Source organism: Elephas maximus, chromosome 1 (genome assembly GCF_024166365.1).
Source record: "Elephas maximus indicus isolate mEleMax1 chromosome 1, mEleMax1 primary haplotype, whole genome shotgun sequence".
Classification (NCBI taxonomy): Eukaryota; Metazoa; Chordata; class Mammalia; order Proboscidea; family Elephantidae; genus Elephas; species Elephas maximus.
In genome coordinates this window covers 214345505-214362747 of record NC_064819.1, presented here as the reverse complement: position 1 = coordinate 214362747, position 17243 = coordinate 214345505, and the positions used below count along the sequence as shown (strand labels likewise).

The following is a 17243-nucleotide window of genomic DNA, read 5'->3' as shown; positions in this document are numbered from 1 at the left end:
GTAGTTATTTCAAATGAGATTAACTACCAAACAAATGGCCAATCCTTTTAAGATTTAGTACAACCCAAATCTAAACCATCATCTGACCTATGCTTCTGCAGGTTGGCATTTAAATATACACTCTCCATTTTTCTACTCCTGTTAATGACAAACTCTTCAACCGAGGCTTTTTTTTTTTTTAAATCAATGTTGGTAGAGTACCTAATGCTACTGGTTTTCACAACACACTTTAAAAAATTCTACAATAACTTAGGTTTAGAACTGATAACACAGTTAATAAAAGAAAACACCTACCAGCTGTGGGAATGCTGCAATTACAGATGAAGACACTTTCTAATAATTTAGATAACGCACGCAGCTCACCTGCTAAACATGGTTCCACCCCGGCCATTCAGCTCCTAACCTCAACCAACAGACAGCAGGTAGTGTTCACAGATTCTTATACAACAGTCTAGGTAACAACACATTAGTCACAAAGACATGAACATGGGTCACTAACAACTTATCTGTTGCAAAGAAGTCACAGTTTACCAAATAATTAACAACTGTGATGCCATCACTGCCTGAAACTTGAAAAAGTTAAAAGAAACTCACCAAAAACAAAGGCAACATTTTCAACAAGGTATTGCCATCAAATATAAATACCTCCAAGCATTAAATACTGTTTAAAAGACAAACTTTCTAGTTTAAGCTGAAGTATCTGACTCTGAGCTAGGTACTCACTGAAGCCAATGAACTTCTCTTTAATTTTTTCTTCTACTATTGTTCCCTGTTTTCACTGCTCTGAAACTCAAAAGCAAATCATCTAGTAATATAATGGAAATCTGAGTCCCAACAACGTTAATATTCAGTTTTAGCATCCCTGTGAAATAGCTCTTTGTGTACCCAAATCAAACCCACTGCCGTAGTTGATTCCGACTCATAGCAACCCTATAGGACAGAGTAGAACTGCCCCTAGAGCTTCCAAGAAGCACCTGGCAGATTTGAACTGCCGACCTTTTGGTTAGCAGCTGTAGCACTTAACCACTACTCCACCAGGGTTTCCTCTCTATGTACCCAAAAACCCATTGCTGTCGATTCCAACTCATAGCGACCCTATAGGACAGAGTAGAACTGCCCCATACAGTTTCCAAGGAGCAGCAAGGGAAAACAGCTTTCTGCTGGGGGAACCTTCTCAGGAAAACTCTTCTTACCACTCAGCATTTCAAAACTGAGTTTCACTGGGCCTCTCTCCTAGATACAGCTAGCAAACCCACTTAATTCCTGAAAAGGGGTGAAGAAGTTTCCAAGAAACATTTGAGAATATCTGCACAAAACAACTGACACAAGCATCTAAATAAATGAAGAACACACCAATTCTATTCAAGTCATTTATTCAAAGCAAATCTAAGCTTATATTAAATTAAAAAATAAGACTATTTACAAGATGGTTGACAAACTTATTGGTATAAAAATAATTCAAATATTTTACTGTTATCTTTTCAATAGTTGCCAGTAAAAACGGCAAAGTTTTGTCTCTTTGAAGATCCTAGTTTATCAATGAACATAAAGAGGAGCCCCTAATGGAAAATGTCTTATTCTAAATGTTCCGTTGTCATAGCTTTAGACCCTCCACATTCTTCTTCAAGTTCAGCAGCTCCTTTTCCTGCCTTCTCTTCTCCAGTTTGAAGGCTAATTTGTTAGCTTTCTTCTCCACTCGCCGTTCCTGTACAAGAGCACACTCATGTTATTCAAATCTTCACACAGATGTAATTTTACAAAAGAAACTCAATTCCCACAATTTCCTCCCACCAGCTCTTCCTAAATCACACATCCAAGGAATATATTCACCTTGCGCTCTTCTTTTATAGCTTGCTTTCTGGCTCTTTTATCTTCTTTGGTTTCATTTTTAGAACGAGGTTGGGTTGATGCCTTAGGCAGATCACTGGCATTTATCATCTGCATTCGTTCGACCTGCTTTGCTGTGAGTCCTTTCTTAGGTAAGACATTGAGAGGTATTCCTGTTTTAGAAGATATTCGGATTTGTTTGGGCTGAAATAAAGATAAAATGACACGAGTTATTTTTCACTCCTATAAACAAAAATAGCATACTAATGACACATTGTTGTTGCTTTTCCTAATGGTGTCACCAGCCACAAAGGGATAAAGTTACTGCGAGAAAACACTCCGTACACTCTGTTTCCTGCAGTGCATTTGTTCAGATAGTTCAGGACATTAGGACTTACCCTTGGTTGATCCTTGATAAGCTGCGGATGGTTGTACAAATTTGAATAGGTACCTAAAGAATCCAAAACCATTATGTATAAGCATCATATAAGTACACTTTCAGTTCAGCAAAACCTTACTGAGTTTCTACTATATTCATTCCTCGGGCCCCTCAGGCCCAGAATGATGAAGCAGTGTGGCCCCCGCCACTGAAAGACTTACCATCTACAAGGAGACAATGCTTATGCTGGAACTACTGTTAGGCACTGATATAGGAGGGAAAACTAACTTTTAAAAAAAACTTTCAAATTCAATTCATTTATGCTCAAAATACAAAATCTGGTGTTTTCATAGTTCAAAATAATAGTGGAGTCCCTCTAATAAAAGCCTTTAAATATTTACAACTCAGTAAGAAGAATATTACTCTTCAAACTACTCTTCCACATCATTTTCAAAGATTTCCTAAAGGCTTAACTTGTATTAAAATACATGTATTTTTAAGAAAATTGATGTACTTAATACTTCAAAATTTCTATCATTCATCCACACTTACTGGATCCACTGAGGCTGAAGGAACCCCTGAATCTACTGCTCTGAGATAATTTTTAAACCATAAACCAAAACTAGCCTCTGAAGTCATCTTTAAACCAAACGACTGTTAGCTCAATTAGTAAAAAATGCTTGCCTTGAGCACTGCACTCTTTTAAAGAATTATCTGTACTAGATCAAACTAACAACAGTTAACTCTAAAGCATAGATAAAAAGTTTAGGGGGCAGTGAATATAAGTTAAGGGTACTGAGATAACCTGGGTAAAGACAGCGAGAATGATGACACAATGTGAACAATGCAACCAGTGTTACTGAATTGTATATGAAGAAATTTTTGAGTTGTTTTGCTGTGTATGTGTTTTTACTGAAAAACTTACTATTACAGTTTTAATAGTAAATGGACACTAAGATACTTACTACAAATGGATTCACAATCCCACTTCTCTTTGGCTTCTTCAAGAACTACGGTAACAATTTCTTCCTCCTCAGACTCATTGAGCTCATTCATTAGCAGGTCCTGGTCTTCAAAGGGTTCAAGAGTATTCAATTTTACACAACTTTTGGTTGAGTTTTTAAAAATCAATAGACGGAGGTGAGGAAAAAAAAAACCACACCCATTATTATACTGACTTTAATTAAAACTGCACTTTAACAGCTACGGAGACAACAGCATTATTAAAAACCCACATATTTATGTGTCCTTGTCTCTCACTTCCTGTTACACTTAGTTCTACCCAGACCTGCCTCTCCCCTCCAGTGGCTTTGGGCATTCATTCTGCTGACAGGTAGGAAAAATCTATCTGCATCTTTGCAAGGGTATAATACATCAAACAAGATGGTGGCTTGCCTAAGAAAACATAATGTTTTTTAAAGCCTTGAAAAGCATGAGCCCACCCATCTCTCCAAGTATCCAATAGTTCACTCCAACTATGTAGCTCCTTGCCCTGCTGTGGGACTTACATATTACAGCGATCACGTGACATCAGATCTTTATGACAGGTTTAAACATTTCATTAGTTTCCCTCAGGAGTCACCTTGATGTGGATGCTGATTTGCCAAGTAATTGGCTGGTCAGTTCTGCTAATCTACTGGGGAGACAAACTTTTATCTTTCTATAAGCCACACGTATCTACTTCTCAGAACACCTGGTATTTCAGGAAGAAAATAAGAACATATATACTTAGAAGTTGAAACAATTCTTGAGCCAATCAGCATTACTGAAGTGTAAGGGTAGCTCCAGGCTACAAATCAGATAGGGATGGAGTTAAGGCTGACAACTAGAAGCACCACCTTATCTTCCAACTGGAATTATGTCCTCATATTTGCCACCATGACTCTTCTCAGGTCAAAGTTATAAAGAAAGTGGTTCTCAGTATGTTCCCACCCACTGTCATATTCAGCCTCAGAATTCTCAACACTAAAATGTGGGCAAAAGAAACAAGCCACATGAGTCAAGTTTATGAAAAAGGTACCATTTTCTAAATACGGATTTAGCTGTACGACTACAGACTTTATGTGGAAACGAAATAAACCACCTAAACAAGGAAAAGAATTCACTGTACTTCTCTGCCTTCTCTTTATAGTAGTCATTCAAAACTTCCTGTAACCGACTGCTGTCTACTTGAATAGAACCTTCCAATTCAGCATTATCCAGGGCTCCAATCTCATCATCATCATATTGCTCATAGAACTGAATATAAATAGAGAAAAGATACCATGAAAAATATACGCACTCGTTAAGAACACAGCAATTAAATGTTATTTTTACATTAGTTTTACCCCTATGTAAGATTTAAGCACTGTTGTAAGATCAGATTTCCGGGTGGCACAAATACTTTGTCCTCAACTAACTGCAGCACCCAAGAAAAAAGGCCTGGAGATCTACTTCCATTAAGATACAAGATTTCAGCCACTGAAAACCCTATGGCGCGCAGCTCAAATCTGAAATATGGGGTTGCAATGAGTCTGAATTGACTTGACAGCAACAGCTTTAAGGGTTAGCATAAGATCACAGCTATCTTAAAACATTAGCAGGGATTTAACACTAACAATATGTGGATAAAATTTTGTCCAGCACTGTAAGATGTACATTTAGACTGAAAATGGGATTTCATTTAACATGCAAATGAAAGGCAGTTACTCTATTCAGCTTGGAGAATAAAATGTTAGGCAGAGATCTTTACCTTGGTAGAACATTTTTGCATAACCAAATCCTTTGGTTATGAAAACGAAAAGATAATCTAATTGAACAGCCTCCTGCTGTTAACATACAAGTTTAATTCTTGCTTAGATGATGTTTACTGTATAATTCAAATACTGCTAATAGTAATGGGCTTATAAAAGAGTAAAACAAGGAGTGATGCATATCTTCCAGAGAGTGAGGTTGTTTGTAGTAATAGTTTACCTATCTCTATGAGAGAAAAAGAAAACTAATATTTAGTGAAAAGATTGCAGAGTTAGAATTTTTACCTTGGACTCACCATGAAGGAAACCATTGATTCGTTCATCACTTATTGGACAGTTTAACTCCTACTATGTGCCAGGTAACATTTTAGGGTTTGAGATTTATCAGTGAGCAAAACACACAAAAATCCCTGCATGAGGGAAGCTTACATTCTAATCAGAAACAAGCCTATATACAACATGCATAACAAATCAGCAGTAGATACTGTTAGAAAATGTTAAAAGCTATTAAAGTAGGGTAAAAAGGCTTAGGGGCCAGGAGAACCTGTATAAACAGAAAGGCTATAGAATGGAATGTGGCCTGCTACCCCTGAACCAAGCCCAAGCACACTACAATTCAGCCGTTCTTAAGCACCTTGAACTCGGTTTCTGTTCTCCAGTTCTGAGGAACTGAGAGGAATGCAATTTTGTTTATGCTCCGGCCAGTGCTTTCGGAGAAATGTATAATCCTGAGGACTGTGGTCAGAAGAGGTTCAGAATCAAAATGTCAGAACTCTAAGCCAGGAAGTCTGGGTAGCCAACTCTTTTGACCCATACACGTCCCTTCCAGAATTAAAATTAGGGAGGTTTTAAAGAGACAGACTGTTCTAATAACTGGAAATTTTAGCTTTTGGTCCCCAACACACATACAATCTTACTAGGAGCCAGTATCAAAAGATCACTGTTTTGGGACCTACCTTCTCAAACCTCTCATCATGTAGGGTCAGCTGTTCATTTCTCCTCATGACTGAGGAAGTCATGGAATACTCCGTGAAGCGACTTTTTGTTTCCTCTTCCCAGAACACGCGATTTTCCATAGCTCCATGAGGTTTGCCTGGGGCAGACATACCATCTTCATCTGATAGTGGGCCTTCAGGGTCATAGTCATCGCCGTCACTACCACTTTCCTTCTCATCATCCACATCTTCCCACTCACTGTCATCTTCAGCCTCAGATTTGCTAAAGGTATGAAGAAGGGTAATAGTTAAAACAATCCAAACACCACCACAAAACAAACAGCAGATACACATTATACAGGTAAAACTGGAAGGTACCGCACAGGGTTGTTCAGGCAGGGCTAGCAATGCTGTTAGCCCATCTAGTGTGGTAGGAAAAGCAATGTACAAGCAATCGGAGATGGGACTTTAGTCCTACCTCTCAGTGGCTTATAAAGAAGGCCTTGAGTCTCACATTTTCTACTATAAAATGCAGAAGTCAGATGAAATGTTTTTGAAGATCTCTTCCAGCTCTAAAATTCTACAATTAATAGCCCAGAAAAGGAGCAACAACAACGGCAGCAAAAAAACCCAAACTCACTGCCACTGAGTCGATTCCGACTCATAGTGACCCTGTAAGAGACAGATTATCCCCGCTTCTGAACAAATCAGACATACTGTATATCCATTCCCTCTTCCTCTCCCGCTGGCTTATTGGCCTGAAGGATAAAATCATCTTCAAGCAGATTATCTGGATTGTCAAAGTCAAAATCATCATCGAGGGCTGCAATAATGTCAGGATCAAAATCCAGTCTAGGGCCTAGAAAACAAACAAAAATTGAGCAATTAATTCTCAAGAGAGCATGATTCATTTACTCAACTATTATATCTGAGTACCTATTATATGGCAGGAAACCCTGGTGGTGTAGTGATTAAGTACTATGGCTGCTAACCAAGTGGTTGGCGGTTCGAATCTGCCAGGCGCTCCTTGGAAACTCTATGGGGCAGCTCTATTCTGTCCTGTAGGGTCGCTATGAGTCAGAATTGACTCAACGGCACTGGGTTTGGTTTTTTGGGTTTATTATATAGCAGATTCTATCTATGTATTGGGAAAAAAAGAATGATTAAGAACTTCAAGTTTAGTGGAGGAACAGAGATGGATAAATCTAAGGCAAATAAGAAAAATACTTCCGTTTTCAATATCCACGGATAAAACACTACAGATCTACAATACTGTACTTTGTCTATTTCACCAAATGTTGAAGCTTTCAAGTGCAGGAAGAAACTGGGCTTTAAATTCACCTGTTAGAAGTAACCTGAAATACCTGCAGACTGTTAAACTTCCAGTCTTATTTTGAACTGAGATTTTAATAAATCCCAGCTATGTTATTCCACATAAAAATACTACAGAGCCCAAGAAAACCTCTCTCTCAAGTTCAAACTCATAACCGGACGTGAACCCTGAGGCCCCTCACAACACGGACACTACTTAACTCTCTAGCCTCATTTCTTATGAATCCTCCCCCTCCCTTTAGGCATGCTAAAATGTGTATAATTTCCTATACACATGTCCTTTTGCTTTTGCAGTTTCCTCTCTGGAATATCCTTTCCTCCCCACACCACCCTCTTTCCACCTGCCTAACTTCTGCTTAAGAGATCAACATAGACACCACTACCTCTAGGAAGCCTTGCCCGACTCCCCTGCGATGGGTTGGTACCCGTGCAGGACCAGTATTTATCCATCTTATTGTCACTGTAATTTCCCATTTATTGTCTACCGTCCTCAACTGAGGGCAAATTCCTTGAGGTCAGAGACTATACTTCATTCTTCTTTAACCCAAGACCCCACCACACAGTGGCAGCTCAAAGCCCTGTAGAACAAATGCTATGTGACAAGTATTAGGCAGTAATTAGGGCAATTTAGGAGAAAATATCAAACGTCACTTTTGTGAACTTCTGTGTTTGTTCTAAATTACCATGTTGACATCGCTAAAAAAAAATAAACATGATAATTTTTCAGTGCACCTGGAGTAGATGGTAAAACAGACTTCTATAGAACACTTCTGCACTCTTAAGAGGAATTCTGAAAGCCAACAAATGAAGTATTTTCAAGATTGCTCTCTGTATGTATATAAAGTTAGTTCAATATCATCATTTGTGAGGAGGTTAGGCAAAGGTTAAAATTCCAACAGATCACGAAAAATAATTTTCCATTTTCTTTTCCAAACAGAAACTCTCAAGACTAAAAATTTGAAAAAAACAATACAAAAAGACAACCATCACACTTTATTAGGGAACCAAAGTCCTACAACCGTTACTATATGCTTCTTTTTGCAAAACACAGCTCTATCTATTTGGAAAGCTAAAGAATTAAACACACCTGAAACAGGAGCTGCTTTATTTAACAATCCAACATCTTCCTCAAACTCTGATGCAAACACTGATGAAGGCAACTTAATTCCAGTGCTCTTGAAAAAGAAATCACATAGTAGTTAGAATAGAAATATTTCTGAATTACTGTACTAGGTTAAATAGTGTCCTCTCCCAAATTTATGTCCACCTGGAACCTCAGAATGTGACCTTATTTGGAAACAGTCTTTGCAGATGTAATTAGTTACGATGTGATCACACTGATGTAGGGTTGGTCCCTAGTCCAATGACTGGTGTCCTTGTAAGAAGGCCATGAGGGAGAGAGTGCGATGTGAACACGGAGGCAGAGACTGAAGTGATGCATCTACAAGCCAAGAACGCCAAGGATTGCCACAAATTGCCAGGAGCTAGGAGAGAGGCATGTAACAGATTCTCCCTCTCAGCAGTGAGAATGAACCAACCCCGCTGACACCCTGATTTTGGACTTCTGGCCTCCAGAGCTGAGAGAGAATAAGTTTGCTGTTTTAAGCCATCTCGTTTGTGGTAATCTGTTATGGCAGACCTAGGAAACTAATACAACTTCATTCTGTGTTTTTCTTCACCTGAGCTCTAGTTACATACTTCAAACAAGTACGTCCCATCTTCACCTCAAAAGCAACCTCCCTCATTACCTCACAAAGTTTTCTCCAGTACATTACTCCATTTAATCCTTATAACCCTGTGAGAGTAACATACTTCAATGCCAGAACAAAAGCTAATTAAGGTTAAACGGTTTGCTGGCCTGAAAATGGCCATCAAGTGAGGTTCCAGGATTCAAATCCAGGTCTTGTGACTCCACTATCCTCAAGCTGAAGTTTCAAAACAAAATTAATCTTTTTCCTCTTAATCCAATGTCCTCATGTTCTTGACGGCTGTAACAATAGCACAACTTGGGTGGTTTTAAGAATGGAAATTCATTGTATCAGAGTTCCAGAGGCTGAAGTCCAAGATCGAAGTGTCCACTGTACTGATTTCTCCTGAGGCTTTGAGGGGGAATCTGTTACATGTCTCCTAGCTTCTGGAAGCTCCAGACATTACGTAGATTGCAGCTGCAGCATCACATGGCATCCTTCCTCTGTCTCCCTGTATCTTGTTTCTGAGGACACCAGTCATACAGAGTTAGGGCCCATCCTACTCCAGGATGACCTCATGTTAACTGGCATCACCTTCAAAGACCCTATTCCTAACAGGGTCACATTCAAAGGTACCTGTAAACCCTTTGCTGTCAAGCCGATTCCAACTCTTAGCCACCATGTAGGAGTGTTCAACGTATCTTTTTGGGAGACACAATTCAATCCATAACAATGACACAGCCTTTTTGTGAATCAGTTATCTCAAATCCTAGAGTGGACATAAATCATTTCTCTCCATTCCTTATGTCCATTTGAACTGTCTCGTATACAATGATTTCACTCCATTCCCTTGGGCACCATCATAGGCATGGATAACCAAGACAGGGACTACTGCAACAGCTGCCTAGCTAGTCTACATCATTTAACCCAACCTGCATATCACTGCCAGATTAAACTTCTTTCATGTTTTTATCATGTGACTTTCCCATACTTAAAACAGTCCTTGATATTTTACCCCACATTTAAACTCCTGATTTTCAAGGCCCTGTATAACCAACGTCCACTCTACATATCCAAAGTTCTTGCTGTTACTCAACATAGGACCTCCATGCAAATCAACTCCAGTTCCTCACTGTCATGTAATAATGCTAAATAATTTACTGATAGTTTATGCACCAGGCACTGGGATCCACAATTCTACCTCCACAGCCCTCTTCCTTTGACTGATATGTTCCTTCTTCCCTGTTAGTACTCACCCATTAGTGGCCAGCGCACTTCTTCCCTCCTGCATGAAGCCATTCATGACCGCTGTCCTAGAACTTCCTTTTATACGAAATCCTCTCATTCTTCACACCATACAATCTACTTAAAGATGTGCTGGCTTGTATTCTCTGATAAATCCTTATGCTTTAGTTTCATCTCCTCAACTAAATGGTTAACAATGTGAGGGTAACAACCACGGGTTCTTGGTTTCTGCGTACCTCACCACCCAGTCCCTCCTCAGTGCAGTAACAGGCACAAAGCTGGGATGTAAGCTCTCACCAGTTCCAGGGTTTTGAAGCATTTCTCCCATGTTCCCAACTAATAATTTGCACTTCTAACAAATGCCCAGGAAGTTATACATAAAAATCACCTGGGGATCTTGTTAAAATGTAGATTCTGATTCAGTATATCTGGGCTGGAAAAGCAAATTCTCAGTAGGGGCTGGAACTGGAAGGAAGAGTTTGAAGACCCGCTGGTAATGAGTAATGGCTATGTATTACTGTGCATACATACCAAGCTGCCATGGCTTCCAAAATTAGCTTGTTGGCAGCATAAACATGGGCAAAGATTTGTTTTTCTGCTGTAGAGCCCATTTTTTTAAAAGGTTCTCTGTGATTATCTAACGTTGGAATTTGGGGCTAAAAAAGGGGTTTAGTGTTTGTGTTTAGTGAATTTACCTTTCCAAGTATTTTTCAAACTTTGAAAAATAGCCAAAGAAACATGTACCTGATTAGAGTTTAGATAATGATTACTTTAATCCAAAATGAATTAAGAATTAAAAGCTAGTCTTGTACTAGTCAATACAATCAAGCCAGAAAAATCTTCGGACTTTAATAAAACTTTTCTCCCTAAATAAGATAAAGAAACTGAACTATCACAAGACCTCTCCTACACTCCCTTCAAGAGGTCTTAGAAGCAAGTGAGCCAATAAAAGGTAAGTACCCCACAACAGATGTCATGGCCCTAGGGAAGGTGAGAAGTTGGTTCTATGACAACAGGGAAGCAGTAGGAGGGCTGAGACCTAGCGAGTAAGTGGAATGGCTGAGGCTGTTATTAGGTCCTTCTTTTGGATGACACCCCAAGACCTGACCTTAAGCAATACTTAACCTTAATCCTGAGACTGTCCTTAAACTTTGGACTGGAGAAACTATTACCACATCTTCTCAAAGAAAAGAATATCTAGACCCTACCAGGACTGCAGCATGAGAAGAGCCCAGGGGGATTTGCTGCCCTTTTTATCTCTTCCCTTCTGTGTACACATCTGGTGAATTTTTTTTATTTAAGTGCCAGCTGATATGGAAGTTTAATTCCACACAACCATGTGCCTAGTTGCAGAGAATGCTAATAAAACAACAATAAAAAAAAAACACTTTTGCCGTAGAGTTGATTCCAACTCATAGCAACCCTATAGGACAGAGTAGAACTGCTCCCCCAGGGTTTCCAAGGAGTGCCTGGTGGATTCGAACTGCCGACCTTTTGGTTAGCAGCTGTAGCTCCTAACCACTATGCCACCAGGGTTTCTGAGAATTCTAATAGGCTATCTTTAAGTAAATAAAGTACAGAAGCCATTCTGCATCAATTATTGTGTGTAATATAAATTTCCCACAAGGAAACCTACACTGAACAAAAAATGAGATAACTAATGCATGCAACATGGGCATGGTTAATATAAACAGAGACAAACAAATTAGTAGCACTAATTTCATATATATATGAGCTCTTATTTGTACTTAAAAGAATTAAAATGGACTTTTTTTCAAAGCAACAGGTGCTTCATTACAATTCATTTCACCTGCTCTCCCTCCTGATTAACCTGCAGCTTTTACACAGATGTTAAAGGTTTGAATAGAACATTCTGCAAAGATTAAGTTCTACTTTTACAAGTTTAAATGAATTATAATGAACGGCTTAAATGTTTTCACCTGCGTCTCTTCTCGTGAAACGGGCTACCTAATATAACCGCATCTATTAATCTAATGTTCTAAACCTGTCAAAAAGGCTTTTATTTTTGACACCTGACACCAGAGAACAGATGGCCTACTCTCTCCTGATGGCACATGCACACACATACATTTTAAGGGGAGCCATGACCTAGCTTTATATGTTCTTCATGCTGTCACCATTTCTTGCCCCAATTAAAAAAAAAAAAAAAAAAAACAACACACACACACGCACACAAAACCCAGTTATCTTGACTTAAAAATGGTGACTTTTTCATTCACCGCTCCCCCAATATACTATCACACTTAAATTGCTGAAATGCCTTACTGGAATTACTAAAGCTTCTTCTTTCTCATCTCTCCTGTTGTGTGCACTGAAGCTGCTTGGGATAAGCTCTGAAGACCCAGACGGTTCTTTCAGGTGCTGCAGGTAGTCGTAGTCATCATCAAAGAACACACCATACTTCCTCTGTTCTGCTCGCCTTTCTTCATCGTTTACCTTGGACAAAAAGCAAGATGGAACGGGTGGCCCTTCCAAGGATAAGGTACAGAACCTTACAATGAGAGCAGCTTTCTGAATAGGAGGCAGATGGCATATAAAGACATTAGTTAACAGCAATGAGAAAAAGAATTCTCGACAAACATAGGAAATACAAAGCTTCTAAACCAGAAGTGACCCAACTGAAGTCAGTGAAGTGCTACATAACATTACAATGGAATGAAAACAATTCTTTCTATAAAATTCTGTTGTGCAATGATTCAAGCCAAGAAAAACGTGCATGCACACACACATTTCATTTTATCATGTATTTGGTGGGTTAGAAGAAAGGATTAGGGAGCCTTGAAGGATAAGCACAATTTCTTGTATTTACACACAAAGAAACTTAGCAAGAATGACACAAATTGACTTTACAGAAAACCATCCAACGCATCCCCCAACACTCTCTTTCACTTTACACTTAACAAGAATGCTCTGTGATTAACAATAATCAAACCAACCTTAAAAATAAGGCTTCCGGCATTTTCAAAAGCTAACCCATGAGTTCGGGTATTCTCCATTTCATGAGATAAATGACCAGGTGGCAAAAATGCAGTTTGTGATTATGAAATGGTAGGATATTAGAATAAACAGACATTGAGAATATGATTATTCCCTAAATAACACGACATCACGCATCTCTGTAACTGTGATTTAGTAACTATTTAACATTACTTTAAGGAGCTCTGATGGTACAGTGGCTAACTGACAGGTTGGCAGTTCAAACCCACCAGCTGCTCCATGGCAGAAAGATGTGGCAGTATGCTTTCATAAAGATTACAGCCTTGGAAACCCTATGGGGCAGTTCTAACCTGTCCTATAGGGTCGCCACAAGTCAGAACTGACTTGACAGCAGAGGGTCACCATTACTTTACAAGATCTGTTCATTTAAACTAGTCAAATAAAGATGCTTTATCCTCCCAAACAAAATAAACATGTCTGATGCAAAAGTCAGTTTACTGACTAAAAATTATGCCATGTTTTGTTTCCCCAAAGACCACAGTTACATAAGAACAGTGGCTGACTAACGACAGTTTATTAAGAACTGCTGAGAGTCCTCTTCTGCTTCAAAAGCACTGGCTAATGAAAGGACCTACTTTCTGTGTAGGCAACAGAACCCTCTGAGGTGCAGTCTCATCTGCTGCTAAAGGATCTCTTTGGCTCCGATGGACCAGGTGAAAAGACACAGCTTTCTTCTTCTCTATAAAGGGCTTTTTCTTCCTGTGAGGCTTCAAAGGAACAGAATTAGAACAAGTCGTTAAAGTAAAATGACAAAAAAAGTGAAAAGTCTCATAGTCCACAAAGGCATCTTCAATGAGCTATGTGAAAGATCAGCAGATTTTTAAAACCTACACAAGTTGCATCACTTATATCCTATAAAATTTCTATTTCTCTTCCACAAATATTTACTGAATACCTACTCTTTGCAAACCTTGTCATGAGTGCTGGGAATACAACTGTAAGCAACTCAAAGTCTCTGTTTTTAGAGACAACAGAAAGCAAATAAGACAATGGTTTCAGATAAATAAAAGAAAATATACAGAAGTGGTGTATGAATGACTCGAGTTACTTTAGAATGGGTGCTCAGGGAAGGTCCCTGACAGGTGAAACTAGAGTAACAAGAAGACTGCCACAAGAAAACTGGGAGAGACAGTTTCCAGCAGGGTGAACACTTCACGTAGGAACTACTAAACAAAATCATAAACAGCAAACGCTGAACGAGATTCATCATCTCCGTTCTTACTTCGCTATTCGACCTTGACTTTCTAAACGGAGAAGCCACCGTCCCAGTTGAGTAAGGGGCCTTACTTTAGGCCCATCCCCGGACCCTCCCACAAGTTGCCTTTTCCCAGGGCAGACAGACAGGTAGACATATGCCCTCCAACGCCTGGAGAGACCAGCAACTTTCTGCCCGGGCTCCATGAAGCACAAGGTGGCACGTTTGTGTGCTGTGTGTCCGGTGTTGTCAACCTAAGGCACGCAGTGCTGCAGGCCCCACAGGGACAAGGGGAGGACATTCGCCTCAATCCATTCCCCAGGGAGACTCGGCCGTGGGAGACCCAAATTAAACTGCAAACTATGACCAGGGTGGTGAGAGTGACCCACACCAGGGCACCCTGCCGCAGCGCGGCCTCCGCGGGGGTAGGAGCCCTCCCAGTCCCAGGCCGCACCCGCGCTAGCGGGGCCAGCCTGGCCTCTGCAGGCCCAGAGCAGCCCGCCGCCGAGACAACGAAGGCTAATTTACCATGCTGTGGCCCCGCGGAGCTCACCCCAACAAATGCGGCGAAGACGCTCTCGACGTTCTGAGCACCGACAAGGCCCGGCTCGCGGCAGAATTCTTAGGCCCAGTTGCACGTGAAACCCCAAGTTGCTGACAATAGCGTTACGCCCCAGGCTGTGGAAATGGACCAATCACTGAAGAGCTGATGGACGGCGACCGGAAGTTACGCACAGCTCGTTCGGGCGCTATGATCGCGAGAAGCTGTTGGGAGGCGGGGCTGGCCTGGTTCCCGCCCCCGGGTGGGCGGGACTCTTCACGGTTAGAATTAACCCTCAAGGGGAAGGGAGTCGCCCACGGCTAGCAGCGTTGAGACGCAAAACCGGGTCACTGCGACGGCACTGGGTGGGCTCTTGGGAGCACTTGCTTCTGTAGCGCCCTCTACCGAAAACAGAGACGATGCATTTAGTATCTCCATTGACATTCTGTGCCCATTCCCAACTATAACAAAATAAAACCGTGTGCTGGAAGGAAGGTGGCTACCCTCCCCGGTCGCCGAGGTTTCAGGTTCCCTAAAGTCTGGGCGGGCGCGGAGTCAGTTGCCTTAGCGAGGGAGGGTCCCGGGGCCCTGATACTCCAGGCTGCGCCAGACTTAATCAGCTCTTTATTTTCCACTCTGGAATGGACTGCGTTCAAAAGTTCAGTTAACAAAACCTGCAAGATGGCCTTTAGAGGCATTGGAACTAGTAAAATATATTCAGAGTCTCGTAGGTATTTGCATACTTTAATTTATGAGGTGGAAACTATTATTTATTCTTTTCCAAGTCATTCCTCAAATGTTTTAAAGTGGTTTAAGCAAATAGTCTATAAGCACACCTCCTCAGGAATGTCTCAGGCAGGCCTTCACAAACTTAAACGACTGTTTGCGCAAAAGAGGGTCGTGAATGCATTCAAAGTTTTATCAGCAGGCCTATTCTCAAATTTGTGCTTTCCCTTTGCAATTTCTGGCGTTTTCTCAATGTCTGCAATTTCCTGGCTTGTGGCTTTATGTCTTACATTATCACCACTATAGATATTTATGAAAATTTATTCTTTTATTACAATAAAACTTATAGAAACAATTTAGGTTAAGACCACAGGACTTGTCTTGAGGTATTGCTTTGTAATGCAGAGACAATGAGTAACACAACACTCCTATATGCCAGACATTCATTAGTGCTGTTTGTTATCTAGAATTAAGCTCCATGAGGGCAAATTTTGTTTTGTTTTTTACTTTAATCTGTTGTATTTACTGCTGTATCTATCCTCAGGGCCTAAGATAGTTGTAGGGTAATGCTATGCATCTATATGCATCCCCTCTCTAATAGAATCAGTCAGCTGTGCTCTTCCCTGAAACATGCTGGGGATGAATTCAGGATGGACTCGGGCTAAGGTACAAGGCCGGGAGTGGCATGACTCGGCCAATGGCCAAGGCCGAGGAATGCCTTACCAACAAGAAGGAAAACATCTGGGCCTGGACGTGGAGTCCCTGGGAACACTGACTGCCCAAGGACATGGGAGAAAGCAATGAGCCTCGGTCACAACTGGAATGGTATATAAGCTTGGATCCCTTGCTGGGTGGTTGGAGAAAATACTCCAGCTGGCCGCCACTGGAGAGCAGCTGCTTGCCCGTATCAGTAAGTTTCCCTGAACGCATGAGTCTGGAAGGGGCTATGTGTCAGTTCTTTGGATTATCTGCCAGGATGCACGGTGAGGGTCTTTCCTTGCGAGGCTGTCCCCTGACACGTGGCGTAGTCGGCAGGATTCCAGGCAGCACACCAGGCCTTCCCAGATGGGTGGGGAAAAGCGGGGTCCGCTGGGGGAAATCCCAGGGTGTCCAGGGGTGCATGCCCTGGGACCACTAACCCAGGCTGTTGATGCCTGGGGACCTGTGCGGGAGTACAGCGATCCCCCGAAAATGCCACAGGGATTGTTGCAGTTACTAGAGCCTTTGCATGTTGAGAAAAAAAAGGATGTTCGTGTTTTGGTTGCAGGAGTTACGTGGCCGCTGTTGTGGGCATGACGATATTCATGGGAGACCCCAAAGCGAAAGCCAGACTGCTGTGTTGAGGCAGCTTGTGTGGGGTGGCTTCTACTGGCAGCATTGAGAGGAGCGTCCGACGCGGAGCCAGCTGCTAGGGCCCTAATTAGGCAGCTGGAAGCAGAACTGCAACTGGAGGATTCGCATACAGCATATTCCTCCTCCACTGAAACATTAGAGCCCCGTTTGCAGAAGCAAGAGGCATCTTCAGGGGAAATCCCGGGGTGGCCAGCGATGTCTGTGTGGGGAGGTCTGGCCTGTATGCTTTTCTGTGGGAGAAATCCCAGGGTGGCCAGCAAAGCTGGGCTAGC

At 41.3% G+C, this 17243-nt stretch overlaps 1 protein-coding gene across 2 annotated transcripts; it reads right to left on the bottom strand.

The window, feature by feature from the left end:
- Positions 1-1357: 1357 nt before the first annotated feature.
- On the bottom strand, positions 1358-15040 carry LTV1 (LTV1 ribosome biogenesis factor). 2 transcript variants are annotated; one of them, XM_049902640.1, is made up of 11 exons: positions 14880-15040; positions 13732-13863; positions 12425-12595; positions 8293-8380; positions 6591-6732; positions 5895-6156; positions 4290-4444; positions 3172-3311; positions 2226-2278; positions 1831-2031; positions 1358-1705 (listed from the first exon to the last, which is right to left on the bottom strand). In XM_049902640.1, exons 1-11 carry the CDS (start codon positions 14880-14882, stop codon positions 1595-1597), a joined length of 1458 nt encoding a protein of 485 aa, XP_049758597.1. In that variant the 5' UTR covers positions 14883-15040; the 3' UTR covers positions 1358-1594. The 2 variants fall into 2 exon arrangements, with proteins under 2 accessions (XP_049758597.1, XP_049758606.1); XM_049902649.1 differs by having other exon boundaries at positions 1359-1705; positions 4317-4444; positions 14880-15039.
- Positions 15041-17243: the final 2203 nt, after the last annotated feature.